This window comes from Poecile atricapillus, chromosome 29 (genome assembly GCF_030490865.1).
Source record: "Poecile atricapillus isolate bPoeAtr1 chromosome 29, bPoeAtr1.hap1, whole genome shotgun sequence".
In the NCBI taxonomy this organism is placed as follows: domain Eukaryota; kingdom Metazoa; phylum Chordata; class Aves; order Passeriformes; family Paridae; genus Poecile; species Poecile atricapillus.
Genome location: NC_081277.1, coordinates 950038 through 976321, shown reverse-complemented (window position 1 = coordinate 976321; position 26284 = coordinate 950038). Strand labels below are relative to the sequence as shown.

Genomic DNA, 26284 nt, shown 5'->3' with positions numbered 1-26284 from the left:
GTGCAGTGCTTAATCTAAGCTGGGACTCTTAACTGCATCAGACAAAAAGGCAGCTGAGGACTCAGACACAAGGCGAGTTGGCAGGAGCAGCGCCGTTCCCAAGGGAAGCACTGCAGCTGGGAATAGTGCTACCAGCTTTTAGTGCTTCAGTGATGGCCAAAGCAACCACAAAACTCCACAGGTTTAAAGAACCCTTTTCAATCAACATTGCTCTGACTGAATCCCCAGCGATCATTAGCAAGCACCAAACCCGCAGCCTATAGGTTGATCAATACTTTTCTGCTGCAAGGACAGGAAAAAAATTGTAATAAGAGTGTTTATTCCACAAAAAGTTTACCAGGATGAGCCCAGTACATAAAGCAGAATGAGACACACATGAGTTGTCCCCATCCTGAAAATTCCTGGTGCACAGAAGGAACCTCAGCGCCGGGGTTCACATGAATTTCTCAAATTTACATTAATTTGGGCAAAAGTTATTTTGGTTGGTTCACATTTTCGATGATGTGTTACATCTCTAAGCCACCCTCAGCAAAGCAGCTTGTGTAAGATGACTTGATACGTTACACATACTGTAGTATTTTATACATGTAGGTATATAATACATACATATATATATATATATTTAAAAATTAACAAGATTTTTTTGTCCCAGATGGAAAATCTGGGAGAGACTTCAGAGTATTCAAACCAATTTTCAATCACAGTATCAAAAGAAGTGTGGTCACTTTCAAACCTTTATCAGAAAATTTTGTCCACCTATAGACTTCCCAAAATATCACTGTATTAATTGATCACTGCATGTTACAATGAGCATTCCTTAAACAATTCAGTTGCAGAACAACACTGTATTTCCTCTGCTAAAACCAGTAAAATCCAGCCATACATATCCTCCAGAGCTCCCAAATCCATAATGAAATTTTAAAGTATTTTTTGCAAATGTAATTTCAGAGGAAATACAGACAAATTACTGAAACATTATCCAAGATGAGAAAAAGCCAAGAGATGCAAAAATCAAACAAAATCAAACACAAAACTGTCAATGCTAAGCAAGAAAAACCCAACATTGCTCTTGGGATGCATTAGGCAGATATGGCTCAAGCTAAGCACAGGGCTCAAAATAATTCTTGTTTTCAGGAATTACAGGACTACTGCAAGCCATTGATGTCACAACGCTCAAAGCGACCTAACTTGGGCTGGGTAATGGGGCACTGGCTCTGAACGCTCCCAGGGAAGCAAATTTCTGTGAGGAATGAAATATCACATCTGAGCACTGCACATGGACAGCAGAACTGCCTCGGGAGGGATGTGGAGAGCCCCAGCCCCGCTCAGCAGCAGCGGGAAGTGTTCCCTGGCCAGAGCTGCGGGGTCAGAGCCTGGCTGGGGCAAGGACCCGTCCCCACGGGAGGGGACAGCGATGGGGCACCGCTGCTTCGGTGGCAGAGCTGGGACACGAGGCCCAGGGGACACACACAGGCCAAACCCCACTGCTCCCTGCTCTGGAACCCTCCAGAAGGACACGGCACCCACCCCTGTCCAGCCCCAAACGCCCTCTCTTCTCTCAGGACCTGCACAAGATCTGAAGCAGCACATCCCTCTCCGCTTTCAGCCAGTTTAAGAAGTGGTTTTACATCATCCAGGGAAATACGGAACTGCAGCAATATCCAGATCCATTTCTTCACATTGCTGTGCAAACAGCTCCCTGAACCTGGAACAGCCCAGGCCAGATAGAGAGTGACCAAATCTCTTCCAAGGAGAATTTAGTGACAGCAATTATTTTAAGCCCTTTTATAATTAAAAAAAAAATAAAAATAAAAAATTGCCAACAACATGAACACAGGCTCACAATAACCATGAGTGAAGGTCACTGAAAGCAGTCAGTGTGGGGACAAGCAGACATTTCTCCGTTGATTTAGAGAGAAAAAAATAGAAAAAGCGAAAGTAAATTAAAGAGAAAGAAACTATTTTGGTTACCTTTCTCACATTTCTTTTTGGAAGCTGACGAAGGAGGAGGAATCATAGGTAATTTCATCAACTCAGCACGATTTGACTCATTCAGTAGATAGTGGGACTTATAGGCATAGGAACTGAACAGGGGGTCTGAATGGTCCTGCACTACCAGCCCTATACGAAACAAACAGAAAGAGATGAGCTGCAATGAAACTACCCATGATTCCATGAAGGAAAAATCAAATAAACCCAATGAACACCTCTAATGCGTTATGCGAGAATGAAAAAAGGGTAAAATGAAGAAAAAGGAAAGTCTGACAAAGTTTCTGCGCTATCCAAGAGGTTGTGCTGGAGAGACTCCAACTTAACTGGAAAATCTTGCAATGAAATAAGCTGCTTCTAAGTGGAATTTCAATTGGTTTTTTACCCTTCATTTGTGCATTTATAGACAAGCAGAAGAAAAGCAACAAAGCTTGTTTTCAACAAAGGAGAGGATCCCCTCTCCTTGCCACAGAGCAGAAGGAAGCTCCTCTGCAGGCCTGGGGTGATGGTCACTGCAGCAGGGTTGTGATCTTAGCTGGGGCTAGACAGAGCAGACATTGGGAATGAGAACTCACTGTCCCACTCCCTACAAATCTGTCCCTGAGATCTTGTCTACAGAAGTGTTTTGCCTCTGTAATTGTGCTGGAAAGCAAGGAGGAGGTCAGTGTTCTGCAAGGCACCAAGGGGAAGCACAGATGGAGGCTCTGCCCTAGGCTGTGGTGGTGAAGCTCCCCCACCCAGCCCTCCCAGGGCTGCTCCAGAACAGTCCAGCACTCAGTTATCTACAGAACTCCATTCCAGGCCTTTGCAATTCCCTCTCCTGCACCAAGAAGAGCTTTTCCTCATTAATCCAAAGAGCCAGGCAGCCCAGCTGAGAGCCCAGAGCTGTGGAGCAGAAGCACCTGGCCAGTAACTCATGGGAAGAGCAGAGCAACTGAGCCCCAAAGAAACAGGAAAGATGAGCTACCAAGAGAGGCCCCAGTTCTTCCCCTGAGGGACAGACACACAGCTGAGGGCTGGACAGAAGCTCTTGGATGGTGCCTAAAACATTGCTGTAAGAAGACTGGGGTCAGCCCATCTGAATACACATCACTGGGAGGATTCCTAAAACAAGGGAACACATGCAGCAAGGTGAACTGTTAACATGCTGACTGGAGGGTATTGCAGGGTGCTGAATAAGAAGTCTTTAAATATCTCCTATTTCAAATACCTCACTGTAAGCAAGTTTGTATATTTTATAGATTGTCTCTCATCTACATTTCTCACTTCAGGAACTGCATCTAAATACAAAGTCACTGCTTCTGATAGTGACTAACACTAATTAAATCACCATTCTCACAGAGATGTACAAGGATTTCTGAAGTGTTCAGCTCCCCATTTCTCTCTGAGCAGGTGGCTTAGTGCTCCTGCCCCAGGTACTGTCCTCAGCACTCTGATTCCAGGCAGGCCTGGTGGACACAAGCCCCAGAAGAATGCTCTAGATGAACAAGTAGAGAGCTGCTCTAAGACACAGAGGATTCAGGCAGTGGCAACGGTTTGTGACTGTTCAAGTTCTCCTAATTAAGATCTCAGGAATACACAGGACAGGGAATTCCATCTGCCAGGGCTCAGGAGGTTATTTAGATTGCCAGGAGAAAATACAGATTTGTGCAGTTTCGTCTCTGATGGAGTCAGATTCAGGTATAAAGAGAATCACTAAACAAATGTAAGGTGGGAAAAAAAAAAAAAGCATGAAAAATTCCTTCTGCATTTCTTGTCATGCTGAGATGTGTAATTACTACTCTGCTCTTGCAAAGTCAAGCCAAACTAAACTTCCACCTGAATGAACACAAATGACAAACAAGTAACTTCAGGATCCAGCCCCCTTTCATTTCCCTATTAGTGACTCTCAAAACTGCTGCAGAGTACACGTTCAATATAAACTGCTGGCATTCTGTAGAAGGTACACATTAATATCATTCCAATGCCTAAGAATAATGGTACTTTTGAATCTTGGGACCAAAGCAACTGCTGCACCGACAGTTTTTAAGCTGCTGTCTGGCTGAACCCTGGTGACTGAAGAACCATAAAAGTAACAAGTGGGGAAAAAAGTTAAAAAGAAAAAGAAAAAAAAGAACTCAGATACATGGAAAAGCCCAGCATGAAACCTGCTCATACAGTACTGCTAAAGGTTTTCTTTCACAGTTCTCAAATGTGATGATAGTTATAAACTGAGTTTTTCTAATTCATGAGTAAATCCCACCTTTTAGTCTTAAACAATTTTAAATTTGTATCAGTGAAAGAATCCCCTTCTGCTTAATAGAGTGATTAACAACACAGCAGCCATTCTCAGCATGAAAAGGCTGGAATGAGGGGACTGGGATCTGCTTTTCCCTACTGGCAGAACAAATTGGCCTGAGTGCCTACTGCTGCTTCTTGGCTATCAAATGTTGTGGACCAACAGAGCAATCTCATGAGAACTGCTGACCAAAATAAGATAAAAAATCCCAGGCAGCATTTAACCCCAGCAAGACCTAAGGGAGGAGTTCCTCATGAAACACTATTTTCACCACTAAACTGCACAAATGACAACACAACTGTAATACGGGGAAAAACCAAGTGTCTCACCTCTTGCACAAACGAAACAAAAGCCTACATTTACAGCTGATGAGGAGTGAGTCCTTTTGGAATGGTTACTACAGATGAGGATATGGGATGACACAAACAAGCTTCCTGCAGCGATGCAGCCGTCTCCTGAGTGATAGGCAACGGGGCAACGCAGACATCTCGCCATGCGACCTGCTCAACAAAACACAGCAAAGGTACGTGTCACCCAGGGCACAGCACCACTCAGGCTGGAAAAGACCATCAAGGACAACCAGTGCCCACGTCAGGATAGGGCAGAATTCCCCACAGGCAAAGGCAAAGCTGGGTCTATTTCAATGGCAGTACAGGGTAAAACAAGAAATAACTACATCTCTTTTCTCAAAAATGTTTCACAAATATTACCCCATAACTTTTACTTTAAAACAACTTTCCATTATTCTAGAGTCTATTTGTTCGGTTTAAACATTTTGGTTAATTTCTAAAAGGATCTTTTTCCTTGAAGAATAATTGTTCACAATGCCACTACAAACTGTCTTTAAGTGGCCTCGTACTATGAACCCTTGGCTTCCCTTAAACCCAGCACCAAGAGCTGACCAAGGGTGTGGATCCAGGTATATCCCACAGTGTCAGGCTGCCAGCTGTTTCCCACCCATGAGCTATTTCAGTCGGTGAGCTCAGTGAGGAGGAAACCTTGGCTCCCTGCTGCAAGCTGTGCTGGAGTGGAACTGGATGAAGCATTACTGTGCTGCTGCAGCTGCCCTCACCTTTGCTGGCTTTGTGCATGTCCTTGTCCATGGAGCAGGCAGTGCAGCAGTGCTGCGGGCAGCGGAAGCCCCGGGACTCGAACAGGGCCGTGGCAAACTTGCGCACACAGGCCTCGTGGTAGAACTTCCCACAGGTGCTGACAGAGCAGCGCTTCACGTCCTTGCCAGGGAGCTTGCAGGAAAAGCACGTGTGCTCTCCTTGGAAGAGAAGGAGTAAGGAATCCCAACTGTAAGAGCCAACTCTGACATATAGATATTGTCCCAACAAATTCTGAAGCCAACAGACTGTGAGCAACACAGGATCCTTCCCATCCGACAGGCTGGGTGGTTACTGTGATCCACAGTAACACTGCGCTAGGTGCTCACATCAAAATCTCTTATTCCAAGTAAAACCTTAAGCAGTTCATTACTTTTTTTTTCTTACAAGGAAAAATGAGAATCTGATCTCAGAGGTTAAAAAAGCAGCAGAATAACCCAAACTTACTGACAAATCCTCAGAAAGCACCATCTTGGTTTGCTTTGACCAAAAGGTGGCTCCTGAGCAAAGGGGGAAATCCCTCCCAGTTTTCCAGGCACAGGAACACACTCACCATTCTTACACTCAGTGCAGATGAACTTTTCCTCAGGTGTGGCCTTCAGGCCGAGACACTCCAGGTGGAACATGCTGCAGCACTCCCCCTCGCAGGCCAGCAGCGACTCGCCGGAGCTCTCGCAGATCTGCAAGAGGCAGAGAAGCTCAGCAGGAACAGGGTACCCTGACATGCCAGTGACTGCCTGGAACTGCTTCACAATTACAGGAAGGCAGGAGAACTGAACCTGGCGAGTCTCAGGCCGAGGACAATCGCAGCACTCCCTGCACCCTGCTCTGGGGAAACTGTGAGCCAGGACAGGCAGCACAGGATCCACCTGCACTCCCCTCCATTTCCCACGGAACAAGCTGCTCTTGTTCTTCAGGCCCTTTACTACTGACCAGGGAACTGGACAGAAGACCCCAGGATTTTTTTTTCAAAATACTGAAAAAGTCTCACTCTGTCCTGTCCTGACCAACCATCGTGAATCTTCAAATGGAGCAGAAAATGGCATCTACTTTTTCTACTGATGCTGGCAGGTATGGATTAAACATTACCTTACAGCTACTGAGCTTTCTGGCCTGCAGGAGGGCCCAAGAATCATTTAATATTAATCATTTCCAGAACATAAAAATTCCTAAAACCCTGGATATTTTATCTGAGAGGTTGAGTTACGAGACCTAACAGAAGTAGGGGATACACATTTAGTCCAGCACTTCCCAGTATCACCAGTTACCTGACAAACAGTGTCTTTTTTACTTGTTCCAGTTCCTCTCCTGGATAAGCTGGAGTCCACTGACTGCACATCTGAGGCATCGGCATCAGCAGTGGCCGAGGGACTGTCTGAACGCTTCCCAAAACTGCCCTGCAAAGAGGAAAAACCCACGGCACTCACACCAGACAATTCCAAAGGACACCCACATTGGGAGAAATATTTCTGTCACTGTTGATCAAAAGACCATTTGGTAGGTCAAGAGACACACAAAGGTCCTGGAAAGGTGCTGAACTGCACTGGGGTGACACAAGCGCTGCCTTCTTGATATACTTCACCTGTACAAGCCAAACACCATAAAATCTTACTTTTCCAGACACTCCTTGGAGTTACACCAGATACAGCAGCATCTCCCAATTCCCCAAGAATTTCAAACCTTCCACAGAGCAAACCATGATCTAAACCAAAGCTTTGCCAGACAACAGGAAAATCTGGAAGTAAACATTGTATTTTCATAACAAACCAATGGAGCAGATTAGAAGCAAACAGAGGCTTTATGTTTTCAGACAATACAAGACTCAAAGTCTGTAGAAAATAGTGTTCACATATTTAGCAATAATGAACTGAAAAGCCTCTTGTACACTGACAGCTTGCTCAGGTCCCTGTGAGAACCAACACACCTTTACCTGTAAATCATTGAGTCCTCTGGAATCAGAGTCAGACGTGTCCCTGTAGGCTGAGCTGGTCAGTTCCATGTCTGTGGAGGCACGACTTCTCTTCTTTAAGGGTTTACAGGAGTCTGAAATCTCACTGGCACCTTAACACAACATGCTAAAATTAGTTTAATATATGTTCTCAACTTTTTGCTTCAACTTAACAAAGGACAGAAAGATGAGAGTTTGGATTCCATTATTTGCCTTAATTTTCAGTTCGTAATTTTGTTACTAGTTGAGTTCTCCCTGAAAATTAACTGGAAATCAGCTTAGGCAGAGCTTTTGACAAACTTTTGAACATGGTGACACAGTGGAGGAAGGCAATAAATTGTCTCTGAGGGAAGATAAATCCTTAGGAGATTTCCTCTTCATCATCCATCTTTAACTGTAGCTAAGCAGAGACTTTTAAGAAATGCCCAGAAGGACTTAGGGGCTTAGAGCACATGAACAAACACCATGAACAAACCCCGAGCAGGGCACAAGGACCAGAGTCCCAAACACAGCCTGTCCCCAGGGAAGCTCTACAGAGCTCAGCCCTACAGAGCACCAAACATTTACAGCTCCCATGGAGCAAAACTGCTGCCCAAGGGCCATGAACCACCGAGTTCAGTCGAGGGAATTTTCACCTGGCACTCACCTTTCTGCAACCCCGTCTTCACTGCTGCCAGTGGGACAGTTTCAACCTGTTTGAAAGGAAAATGCACAGTTAACACCAGAGGAAAGTTTCTCCCTAGTACCAAAAAGCAAACAGGTCAGTTCAAGGGGTTAGAATTGAGGTGGGAGCTGCCATCCCCTCCTCAGCCCGAGCCTCCGCGTCCCGCTGGATCCACTCCTGCCTACGCTGGTGCCCACGGCCGGGGCAGCCCTGGGGCACCAGCCAGGTCCTTCCGCTCTCCCCTGGGGCACGAAGGTGACAGGAGCGCTGTATCCGTGTCCAGCAGGCAGGAGCAGGGGCCTTGGGGCAGCCACCCCTGGTGCCGTGCAAACCCCACACCTGTGTGAGCACACCTGCCCTGGCATTGGGCTACTGAGCCACAGTGTGGGGCCGCTCCCAGCAGCATCCCTGGAGCTCCTGGAGCTCTTCCTCCCCGTCTAGAGCTCTGCACGGGCCCACCCGGGCGCCCTGGTGCAGGGCTCTACACAGCTGGAACTCGAGGGCACAGCACTTCAGCAGCCAAATGTAAAAGTTTACAGTCTTGCAAAAGCACTTCCAGTCCTTGACCCTACGGAGAAGTTTAGGAACTGTTCTGCCAACATACATGGAAGATGTGGGAATTTGGTGACTGGATATTTACAGAAGAAAGCTGTTGCCTAAGATCCTGTTTTCAACCTTAAGAATTACAAGTTACTTCTTTGCAATGTGGTTACATATGCATGGAAAAACACATTTAGTAAATATTTAAGGATTATTCTATAATTTTTTTAAAAAATATTTTATTTTGTTGTACAATAGGTAAAAACATACAGTAGAAGGATTTGTATAGGATACATTTTGTAATACAAATATAAAATCTAAACAATCACTTTTATTTCTCCACTAGTCACTGTAACAGTAGCATCAACATTTTCTTTTTCCCATTAATTGTACTCGTTCCAGTTATAATTTTATACCAAGTTGTTGCAGACTAACTGGGGAATCAAGAAAACTTGACTTTGGGTAACAAATATTGTTGCATAATTGTAAGAAGTTATTAAGTTTTCTTTTTTTTGAATTTAACTTAATACATTCAAGGTTTTGCGCATTACAGTGCCCCTGGGTTTCACTTTAGTCAGACACCTCTCCTGAGAAAAGCACTTTAATTACTGTCCACAGACTGAGTCAGCCAGGTCAGAGAAGCACATGAAGCTACCTGGCATCCATAAAGTTCATCTTGTTGGTTCTTATACCTTTGTTAAATTAAGAAACCTTTACAAATATAAAACAACTCTTTTGAAAGGGGGAGGCTGCAACAGCTCCAAGAGGCTCCACGGACCACATCAGGTGTCACACACCCAACACTTAAATTGCTTTAAAGTTTTAGCAAGAAACTGCCTCGAGCTGGAGCACTCCTCTGCTGCACAGCAGTGCAGAAATGCTGCAGCATCAAAGGAAAAACAAGGGAAAAAAAATCCAAAAAAGCAACTGAGTTCACTTTCAGTCTCTGAAGTGAAGGAAGTGCAAAACAAAGCGCAAAGGGCAAAGAATAAATTAAAGACATAAAAATATTTTTTCCCCTTCCCATATAAATCTTCATCCTGACTGTCCCTCTTTAAAAATTCTCACTGGGAAAAGCTAAACTATGAAACATTTATATAAAAGTTTGCAGCTTTCAGACAGAGGTCCTTGAAGAGGGAAAAATCAACCATGCAAGAGAAGAACCAACAACTTTGACAAACTTGTTAAAAGTGTGTGCAGGTTTTGGTATTTCTGTCCATCCACTGCACTCTCCTACTCATTTCCATGCAGAAATCTTTTATCATTAAAAGTTTTTTAAAGCAACAACATTTGTCTATCTGACATCCAGATTAAAGGAATGCCCTGTACACGTGAGAACTATTTCAGGAAAAAATGGTATATTCCAGAACTGTTTTACTGATGTCTGCCAACATGAAAGTCTGACTATTCATCTTTAAGTGAAATCATTCTTGAAGTCCATTTTCAGAAGTGGTCAAATTAATCACTCTAACTTCATTTGAAAAACAAAACCTCAACACAAACCAGCAGCTAAATCAAGAGCCAAAGGAAGGAACCTGGTGGCAATTCCATCCAAGAGAAATCACTGAAACAAACCCATTTTGCTCAGAACAGAAATCTCAAAGGAAACATGGCAGGTTCATTAGGAGTCATCCATCACTGCGTTCCCACTTCCATAGCCTGCCTGATACTGAGAAGATGCCAGTAGCAGAGTCACAGCAATGGCATTGACAGGGGGATTTCATGGAGGATAGTCCAAACCGAAACCCGATGGGGAAAAATGGAGAAAAATAAAAAGGCACCAATATAAGCCACAACATTTATGAATACGATATATTTTAACTCTCTACATGGAGGAAGCCAACCTGCTCCTTTTTGATCTTCTTCTTTGGCACAACTTCGGCAGATTTCTCAGACTCAGAGCGGGTTCGAATCGATCTTCTCTGTTGCTTCTTTTCTACAGAACCTGAAGAAGGAAAAAGGTTTCCATTATATGATTCCTTGTATTTCTGAGGTACACCACGATGTGCAGCATCAAAACAAGAGGTAAAGGAACGAAACCAAGACTTTGTCCTCTTTTGAATATTTTATTTTTAAATTCAGTTCCAAGCTATTGACCAGCTGGTGCGGTGGCTGCAGACACACATTCTGATTCCAGAGACAGATCAGCTTCAGAAAACAGACACAAGTAACAAGAGTGGAACAAAAGGCTGGAATTCAGCTTAGGGCAAACAGATTTCCATAATCCGTAACACACCTCTCAGGCACGGTCTTCACTTGGGTAATTTTGAACCAAACAGTCCATCTTTGGTGTTTTGGGAAGGTAGCCACAACCACTCCTTGAACAAAAACAAACTAGAAATTTCATACGTACAGCTCCAGGATTTCCCCCAAAATGCCAGAGCTATGCCCCCCTCTGTGGGGGGACAGCCCCTGTCACATAACTGGAGGCAGCCTCACCCTGTACCACCTGCAGCCACACCAGACCTCAATGCTCACCTGAAGGTTTCGAGGTGAAGAAAAACTCAGCACAAACAGAAGCATCAACCACAATGTGTTACCGTCATTAATGAATGTGAAAAGTAAGTTTTTAAAAGTATTACCATAGTAAAAAACCCCTCAGATTAATGAAGGTTATTGTGACATTTCAACAGATGAAGAGGGAGCTGGGTTTTTGGCAACTAAGGCTAGAAAAATCAAAAGACCTTTCTGTGGCCCAGCACCTTCCAAAGAGGCACACTGAGAGCCATACACATGACAATCAACACCATGGGCAGCTGTTGGAACAAGCACACACTTGGAGCTGACAGAAAACTGGCACCTGAGGATTTACAGTGAGCTGCTGGGAAGCATTATTCTGGGTTTTCAGTCTGGGAGGTTTCACCTAAAGAGGACACAACTGTGAAGTACTTTGTTTTCTTCCAAGCAAAACTGCAAACTCCTGGCAGCTGACTGAGCCAGATGGATGCACTGTTAGGAGCTGTAAACCTGCCTGGTCTTGTCAGTAGATCAAGTATCTAGAGACACACACGGGCTTGAAGCAGACTGAAAGACAGCCTTGCAAAAGGACTTCAGAGAAAAAAATGAAAACTCCTCTTGATCCATTGGATGAGCATTTTTCCCATGGCTGCATGGCTCGGGAATGTCTCAGTAACTGAACTATCCAGCTGGAAGTTACCATGTTACAACAAGTGGATTTCTGAGGGGAAAAATTCTTTTTCTTCAAGGGAAAGAACTTTTACAGCATATTAAGTAATGAATAATAGCAATTAGTTATTAATCATTTAGAAATTAATTACTCGGGTCAACATCCATCATGTCTGTCCATGTGTAACTTCTGGTTCCAATAGGCCCCATGCCATGAGGAACTCCCACAGCTGCACTGGGTCACCACATCAGAGCTGGGGAACATCTTTTGTCACTTTGCTGTGTGACCAAAATCCCCTGAAGCAGCTTCAGATGTGACCAACAGTTACTTCAACCAAGAATGGATTTTCTCCCTGTGCTGCCCCCACTGAAGCCAAGGAGATAAGATCAAGCCCTGGATCAGAGAATTCCAGAAGCAGAGTGCCTAATGTTGGCTGACAGCAACAGTGACCACTGCAATGGGCACCTTCTCCTCTTCCTGCTTTCCAAGGATCCAGTCATCACCTTCACAATGCTCCCATTCCATCTTCAGGTATACTTTCATCCAAAGTTTCAGGACAGATGTTGGACCAGCCCTCCACCTTCCTTGAGATAAATCCTAGTTCAGTGTCTGCAGGCCAGAAGCACCAGGGATTCTCAGGGCTGCACTTGCAGTTGCAGAGTTCAATTAAGGGACTTATCTTTCCAGCATTAGTGAATTCTGGGCATCTGACTGCAGGTTATCAATAAGGACTCCCAGAGTCAGTCTGGCAAATACTTTACCGTAAAGGGGTTCTGAAGTTCCACTGACCTTACATTTGAAAAAAGGACTTGGCAGTTATGTTCCACAAGAGGGGACCAATAACTGGACTTTGGGAATGGCTTTGAGAGTGACTGGAGTGTGCACTGCAGGTAAGCTCAGGCACTTACAGGGTGTTAGCAGGTGGAGTGTTACGTATCCAAAAAGCCTAAGAAAACGAAAAAAGAGAGGCTCAGAATTCTCACCCCTACATCTGAGGAGCCATAGGGAAGCTGAAGCCTTTAGATCCCAGGTGAGACAAGCAGAATGGCAATGGCCTCTCCTGCTGCAAGGCAATTCCAGTAGCCACAGCAACCACAGCTGGGAAGAACCACCGCTGTCAGCAGCAGGGGAATCCCCACTCACAGCAGGAAATCCAGAGTGCCTGCCCGTGTGCTGCAGTCCCAAACACTCCATAAACCAACACATCAAATAACCCTGCCTAAAACCATCACACTGACAGAACCTGAAGCGTGTTTGCAGAGGACTCATGGATGCTGTCTACTGAGATTTCTGACTCTGGTTCTCATTTATTTCATGTTTGGAAAGAGAGAAATAATCAAATAGATGGATAGTTAAAGCAGAAGTGACACCTGGCTACATTATGAAATTCAAATAGCTCATTCAAGGTTTTCCCATTTCAGGCCCAAGTCCTGTTATTTGCTTCAGTGGTTCTTCTCCCTCAGAGCTGATATTTCAAAACTCAGTGCTTTATGATGTGCCCCCTGAGATGGCTTCAGAAGACAAGCACTACCTCATTTGGTCAGTGGAGTTAGTTGAAGCAGTTTTTTAAAAATCCCTGTTCTTTAATAGGTCATGCAAAAATTCAGCAACAAAGCCTAGGGAGTCTCCACCCTGACTCAGACATTCCCTACTGAAATGTGCCACTCCTGACTCTTTTGCTTTCACCACAGCTCCTGTACTTTATATTTGAGGCCAAAAGCCATGGCAATACCCTGCTAACACACATCCACTGGGCTGTCTTCTAAAGCAACTTGCCATTGCTCTGCACAGGACATCACCCCTTGAGTATGTTGACTCAGGCTGTAAGCTGCAGACAAAGTTCAGAGGCCAAACCACCAATCCCCCCCCCAAGCCGTGCTGTGTGTGTTGGCTCACCATGTGTGACACCAGCCATGCTCAGTACAATTATTATGTAAACAGAAAGATGCTAATCATTTTTAAGTAATGAGAAAATGCTGGGTTTGATATTTGAATTTTCATGCTGAGGGCTCAGGTTCAGACCAGGACTGCTGTTTCCCTACCTGCTGCCCCAGAAGTCGTCTCAGGAGAGGATGTGTTTTGCACCACTGCTTTTTCACTTCTCTGAGCTGATGAAGAATTAAGTTTCTCTTGTCCTTTGACGCTTATTTCTGTTTTGTTACCAACTCCCTTGAAAAGAAAAGAGGAAACGATTGTCTTCCCCTGTTATAAAGGTGTGTTGCTACCAGGTAATAGATCTGCCCCTGAATCTCATAACAGAAATTATCAATGCTCTCCAACCCAACACACATACAGGATTAACCTACAACAGAGCTGCTTCCCTGCAGAACTTTCCACCCCTCTCGATCTCCCCTTACACACAAGGAAAAAATAATTCCAGTGACTTTTCTAAACATTACCTTCTCTACAGGGCTTAGGATGAAATAAATACTCTCCAGGTAGAGAGGCAGAAGAAGGAAGCAGAGAAATAGTCCTAAGCCTTTTCCTTAACACTGACTGTGGGAAGCTGCTGTACACCTGAAGGAAGCTCAGAGGCAGAACTCAATTTAGAAGTCTGTTACACAAAATGTAGTTATTACTTTTTAGTACAATATTAACAGTTTTCTCATCTGTTTCCCACAAAACCACTGATTTTATCAATTTTGGAATTATTTCAACTAGGAAGCTGAAGTTAAACAGCTTTAATATTTTTAACGTGTTATGAACAAAAATATGGCCATCTGTAGGGAGCTGCTCTGCCACCAGCAAGAGTTACTGCCAGAGCTGCACTGAAAGATTCTATTGTCACATCTGTCTGTTAATCTCTCCAATGAAAGGAACATGGATGGTGAAAGCTTGGTGGACACAGCTGAAGTTCCCCAGTAAGGCAGACTTGGGATAACTCTGGAGCAAAGGAGGGGTCACTGCACCACACATGTACCTTGGTGGAATAAACAAATTGGTCGATGAGTTTTCCATCCCCAGCAGCATTCTGAAGGGCAAAAACCTGTTCAATTTTAACAACTGGAGACATGTTACACTTTTGCAGATCCAGGTTGTGCATGGTTATGGAAGCTGGCAGGGACTTCCTAGCTGCAGCTGTTTTCCAGGCGATTTTCACAGGTGGTGCCTCCTCCTCCTCCAGGCTGGGCTGCCGGCGCTGGCCCAGCCTGCGCGCCTCGACGTGCGAGGGCGATGACCCCGCCGCGCCGCCGGCGTGCTCCGGCTGCGTGCTCGGCGCTGGCCTCGGCCGCCGGTTCTTCCTGGCCTCTGATTTGGAAGCAGCAGTCTTTTTGGCCTTGGCCAAAGCCTCCTCTGGCTCTTGGTCTACGTAAATGAAGGTGTACTGTTCTATCCTCTCTTCCCGGGTCATTTTCAGCGCCTTCTCGGCGTGGGCAATGCCAATGTCCCACTGCGCTCGCTCCCTCTGCGGCCGGGGCTTGCGAATCTTAAGGGACAAGACAAGCACTTGGTTACACTGAACATTTTGCCACTACAGCACTTAAACACAATCCTGAGGGTCTCTGCATCTCTCAGGCAGCAGATTGCAGTCTGCTCTCCGTTTACAGGGTATTTTTGGCACTGAATGTGGACACTGAATTCCCTGCTAGCGAGATGCAGCCAGTCCTTCCCAGGGCAAAGCACTGAAGAGTTCCAGACCTGCCCCAGAGCACGTCCCTTACAGAGATGATCCCCCCAGTGCCCCCTGTACCTTCTGTTTCTCAGAGTGGTTGCTGGCTTGCTTGGCTGCCTCAGCCAGTAGCTGCTCGTACTGTTTGTGCCCTTGGTACTCCCGGACGCGCTTCTCGTGCACCCAGGCCCGCTCTGGCTGGTTGCTGAAGAACTGCACGTGGTATTCCCGGGCACCTGAAACACCAAACACCAGTCAGCAGTTGTGTCAACATCACTCTGCCTGTTCAGCTCACACTGTCCTCCTCCCAGCACTCCATTCCTGAAAGTGGAGGTACCTGCCTTGAGTGCAGAAATACAACAGGCCAGATCCAGAACAGTTTGAGATGGAAGTTCAGGAGCCTGCCCACACTGAACACTCTCACACTGATTTGAGAAAAGCAGAGACAGCTGTGCACAAGCCCATTCCCACAGCTCCACCTGCAGCGGTCACGTACCAGGTACTGTGCGTGTCAGGACTGTCCTGCTCAGCACACACAGAGCAGAATTCACACGGCAAAGGCAGTTTAGAATGAAGGTATTTTTAATAAAGGAACAGCTACAGACACCTCACACTCTGGCAAAGAGCTTCCTCCCTTACCTCTTGTATTAATTTTGGTATGCACGTCAAGCTGAGGATCACACGACACCATGCAAGGCCACCACGGGTACGTCCCCACCTTGGACCAAACCAGATCCCCAACCTGGAACTTGACGTCGTGGGTGACCTGCACTGGGAGGGACGGCACGAGCTGCTGCACCTGCAAAGGAAACACAAGGTCAAAGCCACGGGAGAGGACTGAGGGCACTTGGAGATGCACACACCATCCACAGGGACTTGTTGTTGTTCTCTCAGAGATCCCTGAGGTCTGATAATCCAAGATGAGAAAAACATTTCTTAGAAACATGAAAAAAAGGAGCTGCACACAGCTGGGATTTACGTAACAACATCACTGACAAACTGAGACACAAAAGAGCAACTTCCACCACCCCCAAAAACGATTGTGCTTCCTAAGCTGATTAAAAATACTGCTTTCAGGATAAAATAAAGCAATAAATCCAGTACAATAAGAGATGCATTGATGCAGCAATGAGAGCAATAAGAGTTTAAAAGAAATGACAACTGATTTATCAGATAAATTAAAAAATCAATGGAAGAAACAGTCCAGAAATAGTGACATTCACTAAGTTCCAAAAGTGTTAATTGGTGCATGTACTAACCGGGGCTTCTTCCAACACTGCATCTTCTCTTGGTTTCTCAGAGAGTGTGCTAAGCCTCTCGTTTGGTCTCTAAGAAATAGGTAACAATGAAGAGAAGAAAGGAAACAAACACAAACAAGGTAAGGGGACAGTAAAACAGCAGAAGATAATAGTGAAACCAGGCAGAAAAATATAATTTGCAGAGAGAAAGGCAACCATGAACCCAGAAAATATGAATATGACTACTTCTTGTACCCAATTAACACAGTAACATCACAATAAAGAAATATCTCCCCTACACTATTTACATTACTATCACACCTGAATATAACTATGTTCTCCTGTAACAGATGACAGAAGAACAAACATTCAGAAACAGCAAATTCAAATAACTTTCCACCTAAAATAGCACACAATTTCCAAAAACCAGAGAACCCCATGTGAGCATATCCATAGTTGATGTGGTGAATCTCACTGTACACCAGTTATTTGCAAGAACTGCAGTACATAAATTATGCTAAATATACAACATGACAATTGTAAAAACGATGTTAAACTGCATAGTGTTGACAAATATATTTGGAGGATCCAAAGTCCACAGCGCAGAGCAGAATCAGCCCCGACCAGAAGCTGGCACTGACGTGGGGTGGCCATGCCAGCGGGTGTGAGGGTCAGGGGCTGAGATAAGTGGGGCTGGGAACTATCTCAAAAGACAGATGCCACACACTGGCTTTTCCTGCAGCAGAGAAGTGTCAAAGGACTCAGAGAGCAGCAAAGGGAGACATCAGACACAAGCAGTGAGGAACTAATAACGATGGCATTCCCTGTTATTCCCAGGCCACTCCAAGCACAGACCCCACATCATCCATGCCGTGTGCTCCAGAGAGCCAGGACACAAGGAAAGGGACAGAGCAGCTCAGGTCAGGGGTGGCACAGCCCAGGGTCTCATTTGGAGCTGTCTGTACACATCCACCATTTAAGACTAATCACACTGCTATTTGCTGGGCAGAAATTCCTCCTCTCTGTACAGCAGGCAGCACAGCACTGATTCCTGCCTTTCTTTCACTACAGGGAGTTAGTGAAACCTCCCCTCTGCCAGGAGAGTCAAGCTGAGCTCACAGGCTGCAAACTTCCAGCTAGTGAGCAGAGAGGCCAGTTCTTAAAACAAGGATTCAGAGCTTGATATTCACCAGTGTTCTCACAACATTTCCATTCTATATCAGCCTCTGCAGCATGGCCATCCCCTCACAATCAGTGGATTTCCACTGTGATTACAGTGTCAGAATAAGGAACAACTAGTGATCATCTGATTTGCCACAGCCTCAGTAAAACTCAAAACTTTACACTCAAAACTCACAGTTTTGAGTGTAAAACTATAAAACAGCTATAGTTGTACCAAAAGTTGTTTGTTCCTATGAAGATGATCCCAAGTCACAAGTCTCACACCATTAACACTGAAGATGACAGAAGAGTACATGAAGATGAAATTGTGCAGTGGAAAAAAACATGATGGGATGATGAACTTGAGACTGCCCTGGCAAACTCATACCGAAAACCACCAGCACAAAATCCTGTTCCTGTCAGAGCAGGCCATGTCTGAAACAGGGCTGGGTAACACGAAACATTTATTGCAACACCACCTTTAGAAAGGGAAATGGAAGTAACCAGGAAGACAATAGCAAGACTAAGATTTCTGGTGAACTCTGGATGACACACATGACTAGGAACTTGGAATTCAAGATGTAAGGTTTTAGTTTAGTCTGTGAGAGACAGAAGATTTCATTCTCGTGGTAAGCAGAGGGAGAGGTACAGCTGAAGCTCTAGGAGTAGAACAGGAGTCACTGGTAAGAAGGGAAACAAACTGACAGCTTGATGTGGGGGTGAGGGAGTCTGGCCAGAAAGCAGGCACAGTTCATGAGAGACCCTGCTCATGGAGTGCCAGCAGGACACAGCAGCTCCTCCAGCCACCCCACAGGGGCTCCAACAGCACCCCCATGGAGCACAGAACCCACTCCACTGGATCAGAGCTGATCCCTGCAGGACAGGATCTCCTGCCTGAAAGCAGCAAGCACCAAGCACCAAGGGCTTTTACAGACCTTACAACAAACTCAGCCACATTCTGTAACAGCCCAGCCTCTGCTGGGCAATTTCTGTCCTGGCCAGATATGGCAACTTCCCCATTCCTGGCACTACCAGCCTCTCTGCCACCCATTCCCTCAAACTGGGAGAGGCAGAAACCAGAACCACAAAGGTGGCAGGAACAAGCACGAGAAAAGGAAACAGAAGTACTGGAGTGGCTTATGAAACTGAAAGAAAAAGAATGAGAGGGCACCAACATAATGTGGGTCTTTGCTTCCCAGAATCTCAGTTAATACCACCTGATGTACATCCTCTGGATATGGACAATATGGTACAAGAATAATTCATGTTTCACTGCTGAATACCTCAAGCAGCCTGACTTTCCACTCAACAATCTCTTGTGAGAGGCAATTTTAGGAATGTGTGAGCTTTTATCCAGAAGTTCTATCTTCAACACTGGCCAGAGTGTAGCAAACTCTTAACATGCTATAACACTAAACAATATTTAAAAAACACTATATAACCTTTTCTAAAATTTGTTTTTCATATAAGCCTTTAAAGCAACATTGTGTTACCTACAAACACAGCTCCTGGCAACCTCATTCTGAGGCTCTGACGAGTAACTAAAGCCTGGTGACTCAGCGTGCACACAGCCAGAACAAGGACAAACCCTGCTGGACACGCTCTCCATCAACAATACCAGGTGTACAGATGGCTGAAATTACCATTCCACTTACATTTTGCTCCTCTGGTTCTAATTTTGGAATTTTGTGTGACTTGCGCTCTTCCGATCGGGAAGAGTCATGCTTGCTACTTTTTTTCCTTTTCTCTTTCCTCCCTTCATGTTTTGCCTTAGCATACTCCCTCGCTTGGACTTCATTCAACAGGTCCCCACACAGGGAGGACTCAAACAATTCCCTGCCATTCTGGATAGTTTTGGTTATTTTGAGTTTGATCTCTGGTGAGCCAGTCTTCTTTGGAATCCCCACTTGTGGAGCTGAAGGTGGTGGTGGAGGTGGCAGCTGGGGAGGGGAAGGTTTTTCCAGAACGTCATGCGGCCTCGCATTGGAGTTCTCCACGGGGTAATACTCCGGGGGACTGAAGTTCCTGACTGTCCCAAAGCCATTGGCCGATCCATTGGGATACTGAGGGTAGGTCTGGTATTTGGCTTGGGGCTCGTACATGCTGATGGCCGGGGGGTAGCCGTTGGTGAGCGGGGGCAGCTCCTCTGCCGTGGGCGTGGGGTACTGGAAGCCTTGCTGCAGCGCAGCCTCGTACGGTGTCCGGCCCCCATCCTCAGCAATGTCACTGCTGCCATCAAAGGCCTCCTCTTGGCGGATGTTGGCGGAGTCAATGAGTTGAGGTGGTTGCTGAATTGTGTTTCCCATGATCCCTTGCATGAAAGAGAAAGAGAAATCCATTGTTCTGCTCCAGCATCCTTAGCTTTCCCTTTTTCTCATAGGGCCTAGAGGCAGGGGAAGGGAAATAAGAAGTCAGTGTAAATTAAAAAACAGTAATTAAGCAAATTAAACAGTTGAGGATAAAAGGGATCTCAAGAACAATTTCCCCCTCCCTATTCAGCAGCCACCCTCGCATCAATTTAGAGGACTGGTGTTACTGAGCCTTTACAAAGGGCTACCGAATTGTCTTTCATATGGCAAATTTCTTCTTTTCCAAGACAGTTCAAAAAATATCAGAAGCACCTATGAGTGCCCAAGTATCACAAAGCCAGAATAATGGAGCTAAAATCCCCAGCTCTCTACAGCCTTCCTAGTGATGCCCAACCCATGGAAGGGTTACTCCAACCCGAAACAGCTGGACAGCACTTCACCCTGCAGCATGTAAGAGATACCAAGTTCTCCTGACACAGTCACTGTAAACTGCACAAGCCAGGAACACCACAGAAAGACAAACAGAAAAACCTCTCCTCCTCCTCCCTCCCCACCTCCCTGCCAAAATTCGAGACATGAGCAGCCTTTGGGCAAGCCATAGGATGTTCTGAATAACAGCACGATGAAAACAAGTGGGGCATTCCACCTTGATCACTGGGAACCCAGTGCCCTGCAGCAGGCTCACAGGAGCTTCCCAACCTCTTCCTTCCCCAGAAAAGCAGGGTACAGTTTGCTTGCACTGGCTCTCAGCAGCTGTGTGAGGAGGGTTATTCTCCTGCCCCTCACACCTTGTTTTAATACTAAGCACTGCATGCTTCTGAGCCTCAGCATCAACAGATCCCCAAACCCTGAGGTTACTCACTGGATGAGATTCCAGCTGAGCACTGGCATACACACCTTCAACTTTCCAGTGCATATTAAACCACCAAAATCAGACTCAGTCAAAGTTAGACTTCCAAAACTCAACTGCAGGCTCAGAGAAGGCTTTGGCATTCACGTAAACAGCTCAATGATCAACAAGAAGCAACACACAGTGACCTGACCTGCAGGTAAGAAACACCAGTTTGCTTCCCACAAGGTTAGTTCAGCCCTTCCAAAGCAAACACGGCCCCATGGTATTTGTTCTGCCTGTGTGGGCACACAGAAGGGTTACTGTGCCCTTTTGCTCAGGGTTAGAAATGACATTAATGCATCCCACAGACACTTCTTCTAAAGGGAACCTCCATTAAACCCTGCCCACACACAGTTCTCACTCTCCCAAAGCCAAGCATCTCAATACTTTAGCTAAAAGCTTTCTTAACACTGACAACTTCCTTCCTCCAAGACTGCAAAAAGTAACTGAAGTTCCAGCAGGAACAAGAACTTGATCAGATCTGTGCTGGATGTTTTGGGGTGATGTTTTTCGATTATCTTCACACTTAGATTAAATTTATGTTCGTCCTTATCTTCACTGCCCTGTGAGATTGACTCGGGCATGTCTGTCACCGTAATTAAGCAATTCAGGGCAATAACAGCACAAGGCTCTGCAGCAGAATTTTCTCATTGCAGGAACTTTTAAACTTCAGGGCAATGAAACCGTCCCTTTCTCCACAGCTCTGCACATCAGCCAGCAAACCAACACAAGTGTCACTGTCAGGGGGTGCAGATCTGTGGAGCAGCACGTGGGATTGCACAGCAAGGTCAAAAACCCCAACCCACTCCTGTTCTGGGAAGAGGAAGTGGGACTGTTTGTACTATTTACCACCAAATTGTTACTTTTCATTTGCCAAACTGAAGAGCAAACAGTAGATTCTCCCCCTAGGCTGGGTTCAATCTTTTCTTCTGTATACTTATAAAAAACTCTTTGGAAGCTGTGGCAGCGCTTCAGGAACATCCACAGCTGTAAGGGCACAGTCCCAGCTGCCAATGCAGCTCCCACAGGCTCTGCAGAGGTGGCTGTCATTGTGCTTTGTTTTGTTACATGACAGAAGTGTGGATTAATGACCTTCAAAGCACTGCATTTACAGCGGATTTAGGAGCTACCATTGAAGAACAGAGCTATGATTTGTTTATTTTTAATTTGTTCTGGAGCTCACCTGTGTCACTCAGCCTGTGCTGCACAGCTGGGAAGATCACACCCCATCCCAAATTCCTTCCTCAGTAACTCCATGCAGGCTGAGGAGCAGGGTCAGGGCTCCATGGAACTGCTCCCAGCAGCCCCAAAGCACCGAGGCTGTTCTCTGTCCTCCCACAGCACCAACATCACTGCCAGCTCCTTCCTGCCCAGCCTCTCACTGTCATCATTAACACACACAGACTTTCCCACCCTCCTTCTTGCCCAAAACTCTGCACCAGTGGATCAGGCCCCACATCCATATCTGGGTATCTGGGCAGCATTACAGTGAGAGGACAGGCCCTAGAATGACCCACCAAAACAGGACACAGTGAGCAATCCTGAGCATGACTGATGTTGAGGAATCTCAACATCCAAACCCAAGGAAGGATCACATTGTGTATGTCCCTCCTAAGCATGAATGTGAGGAATATCCCACAGCTACCACAGAGCCGTCCCTGCCACACAGCAACACCACCCAGACCACAGGGCAACAGCATTTCCAGCTGATCTTGCAGAAAAGTATTCCAGAATAAATTCTTCTCACTATGCCAGTCATTACTCTATTAACCCACTGTGTCAGCCTCCTGTGAGCTGCACAACTTGGCTTCTGAATATGACCCATAACAGATCCTGCACTGATACAACACTGGAGATCAACAGATAAAGAGTTTCATCATTTCAAGGTTTATAGGAAATGGACACTTCACAGTGACTGCAAACAACAATGAAACAATTTGAAATGAACACGTTCAACAGTGCAACTGAATTTTCTAATGAGAGAAGAGTTTCCACTTTAAAGGTGAGTGTCCACCATTCTGTTCTAGTCCTTTCCCAGGGCAGACAGGGACACAGGGCCATTTACAAACATTGAGACTCTACACACCTTCAGTAAATATTTTCCTGTCATCCATGGGAGAGTCACAATTCAAAGTAACAGAGGAAAAGGTAAATGGAAAAACAGAAGCAGTACAGAATAAGGCAAGTCAGCCCAGTAAAGCTCTAAGTGAACACTGTTTCAGTTCCTATCCCACACTTCTCAGCTCAAGTGAGCGTAACTCAGAAAATCAGCTCCACTCCAAGAGTGAGTGCTCAGTGAAGGGAAGGTTTTGCAGAGATTATCGATCCTCCAGGTCCAAATTTTCACCAACAACTGAACTTATCTACAACCAGTTTTAGCATGAGTACTTTTCAGCGTTGCTCTCAGAAAACAAGACTTGAAGTTCTCAAACCTTGCTTCCATGCTGCATTAGACTAAATAACAATTGACCTCAGATTATCAAACAATTCCAATGCCATGTGACCACAGCTTTTCTTATTCCCAATCAGAGTTCTGTAGGTTTGGCTGAGACTGGCTGTGGCCACAGCAGGGAAAAACACAACAGCTACTGATAAAAGTACAGCATACACATATTTTTAACAGAGGCTTCACAAAACCTTTTTCCACCCTTTTCTGTTGACACTCCTCACACAGGGCTAGCACAGTCAGAGGTAAGGTGTTTTATGGATGGAAAGTGTGTGCTGTGAGACAGAAGCTGGCCTGCTGGCCTCCTAAGGGAGCTGGAAGCACTGCTGTGAGTCAACTGTGTTTGCTCAGAACGGTGTCACTGCCTCGCCACCCTGAGCTGGGCTCTCTATCAACAGGCCCAAAAGCAGAAGCTCCAGGACACCTTTATGTCCAAATACCAACCCAGTTCCTGTCCACACAGGCCTAAATCTCTCTAGATGCAAACCTCTGCTCACATCCTACCAACCCCTCCTTACCCCACAGATGTTTACTGCCACTTCCTGCGCTGTTTCACCCCACAGTATCCACCCTGCGCTGGGGCTGGTCTCCTCAAGCACCCAACCAACAAACACAGCAACTGCTCTCAGGAGCTGTTCACTGCTGCAGGTGTTTGACAGACAGACAGAGCTGGACAGGCCAGGTGTCTAAACTCTCTGACCTCTCCAAACCTTAAGCCTACAATTCACACACAGCCCCTGCACCTCACTCCTCCCCAGAGCTGAGCACACCCACTGCTTCTGATCACATTAACCACGACCCAGAGGGACACCTCTGTCACCTGGAACATCATCCCAGTGGGTCAGAACTGTATGAACTGCAGATAGAAATGAAACAATTGTTCCTACTAATCCCTGCATTCAGTCTGGGCAATCTGCTTTGTCCCATTCTTCTCTGCATGTCCTTAACAAATCCCCCAGCCAAAGCTCTGTTTGCACACGTTAAGGCAACACCAAATTTTCACCTGCATGTGAGTCTTTAACAGGAAACCTGCAGCCTGTGGATTTTTCCTGACTCCAGCTGGACTGAGCTGTTCCTCCTGGCAGACACCAGCGGTGAATCAGAGGCCTCTTGACAAACTTTAAAGCATGAGGTGAGGCTGCTTCCCTGTGCACCTTTGTAAAGGTGTTTTGTATTTGGTTTCTGAATGCCAGAAAAAACAGTCACGTCTGTAACTGGGCTTGATAAGCACATTTGGAAGAAGTTTCCCACGGTGCTGTGGAAAAAAACAACTTGGACAGCAGAGAAAAGGGGTTTGCCTAAAAAAGGAGTTCAGAGGCTCATTTGTTTAGAGAGCCCTGGGACTCAAATGGAAATCACGGAGCAAAAACTTTGGATCTTCAGGAAAAGTCACAGGCTAATACTGCTATGAGGCCAGAAGTCAGATCTCTGGCAGTACCAAACGTAATGTCATGACAGACAGTCACATATCACAGCCAGGGCAAGAACCACAACATGTCTCAACAAAGCCCCTCAAACACAGGTGAAGCCGTGAAACTGGAAAATGCAAAATATGTTTGTATTAAAAAGAAACAGAGAGTCTTCGACCACCATCCTCCATCCTTACCCCATACCTTCATAAAGCACATACTCAGGTTTTGGGGCAAAATCTTTTCAAGCAGTTCATAAAAATAATTAATTTTTAAAAAATTACATATAACTACCAAGGCATTCACTGTGCACCTCTACTAAAGGTTATTGAAAGACTTAAACAGTCATCAAAATACACTAGTTTTTCCTTCAACTATAACTTCTGCCTACTTAATATTATCCTTTGGGCTAGTTAATATCTGTACAACTATGTCATCATTAAGACTTTTAACAACAAATTGCACTGAAACGACCGAGTGTATCGACAGCGAAATGAAAGCACCGTGAGACCACAACAAAGTGCAGCACAACGCAACGGCACTGCAAAAAAATAACATCAGAGCAACAACAAACGCTGAGCTGGTGCGCAGCTCTTCCCGCGCGCAATAAAACCCTTCTCCTGGAGCTGGGGAGGCCGAGCCACGGTGACACCGGGGTGAAAGCCCGAGTTTCGCACCTGCCGCGGGTCGGGGCTGGGCCCCGGCGGGAGCAGCGAGCGGAGCCGGCCGGGGGGGCGGCGCGGGGGTCCCGCCTCACGACGCCGAGCCCGGCCGAAGCCGGGGCCTGTCCTGCCGGGGCTCTGCCCTGCCCTGCTCGGGGCTCTGCCCTGCCCTGCTCGGGGCTCTGCTCTGTCCTGCCCGAGCCCTGTCCCGCTCGGGCTCTGCCCTGCTCGGGGCCCGGCCCCGCCGCTCCGGTGCCGCCGCAGCTCCCGCAGCAACATGGCGGCCGCGGCCCCTCCGCCCCGGGGCCGCCGCGGCCCCGCGCTCACCTTCAGTCAGTTCCATTCTCACGGCCCCGCCGCGTCCGCCCGGCCCCGCGCAGACAAAGGCGGCGGCGGGGGCGGCGCGGGGCCTCCGCCTCCTCCTCCCGCAGCACCAGCAAGGCCGCGACGGAGCCCCGGCCTCGATTTCCGCGCCCCCGCCGCTGGCGCCGGCTCCGCCCCGGGGAGGCCGCCCGCCCCCAGCGCCCGCCGCGGCCGAGGGAGGCGCTGGCGGGGCCCGGCGGGTCCGGCGGGTCGGCGGCCGAGGGAGACGCTGGCGGCGGCGGCGGCGCTGGAGCGGCTGTGGCAGTGCGGCCCCGCCGAGCGCCTCCGCCTCCGCCCGCCCCCCGCCGCCGCCGCCGCACTGCGCAGCCGCGCGCGCACGCGCCGCCGCCAGCCATTGGCCGCTCGGGCGGTGCCCGCCGCGAGGCATCATGGGAGATGTAGTTCGGATCCCTGTGGCGGATGACTGACCCCCGAGGAGACCCGCAGACAAGAGAGGATTGGGTGCGATTTGTGTCCATTTCGGGGCTCCTCGGCCAACAGGGACAAGGGGCTGGGGTGCGAATAGCTGTAAGAAAGAA

General features: G+C 46.7%; 1 protein-coding gene across 9 annotated transcripts in view; it reads right to left on the bottom strand.

Moving 5' to 3' along the window:
- The window catches only part of NSD3 (nuclear receptor binding SET domain protein 3), a 35203-nt gene extending 9156 nt beyond the window's left edge, over window positions 1–26047 (bottom strand). For 3 of the 9 annotated variants that reach the window (XR_009279793.1, XM_058859226.1, XM_058859231.1), the window contains exons 1-15: window positions 25710–26047; window positions 19320–20047; window positions 16525–16593; window positions 15905–16064; window positions 15347–15501; window positions 14576–15082; window positions 13698–13824; window positions 10373–10473; window positions 7971–8016; window positions 7307–7437; window positions 6645–6773; window positions 5930–6056; window positions 5340–5537; window positions 4597–4767; window positions 1972–2121 (exon numbers count right to left, since the gene is read on the bottom strand). Coding sequence is in view for 6 of the 9 variants with exons in the window: in XM_058859226.1 (XP_058715209.1) it covers window positions 1972–2121; window positions 4597–4767; window positions 5340–5537; window positions 5930–6056; window positions 6645–6773; window positions 7307–7437; window positions 7971–8016; window positions 10373–10473; window positions 13698–13824; window positions 14576–15082; window positions 15347–15501; window positions 15905–16064; window positions 16525–16593; window positions 19320–20003 (2755 nt within the window). In the remaining 3 variants the exon portion in view is untranslated. Of the gene's footprint in view, window positions 1–1565; window positions 1706–1971; window positions 2122–4596; window positions 4768–5339; window positions 5538–5929; window positions 6057–6644; window positions 6774–7306; window positions 7438–7970; window positions 8017–10372; window positions 10474–13697; window positions 13825–14575; window positions 15083–15346; window positions 15502–15904; window positions 16065–16524; window positions 16594–19319; window positions 20048–25333; window positions 25463–25709 lie in introns of those variants that run through there. The other 6 variants (XR_009279792.1, XR_009279791.1, XM_058859227.1 and 3 more) reach the window with 5 other exon arrangements.
- Window positions 26048–26284: the final 237 nt, after the last annotated feature.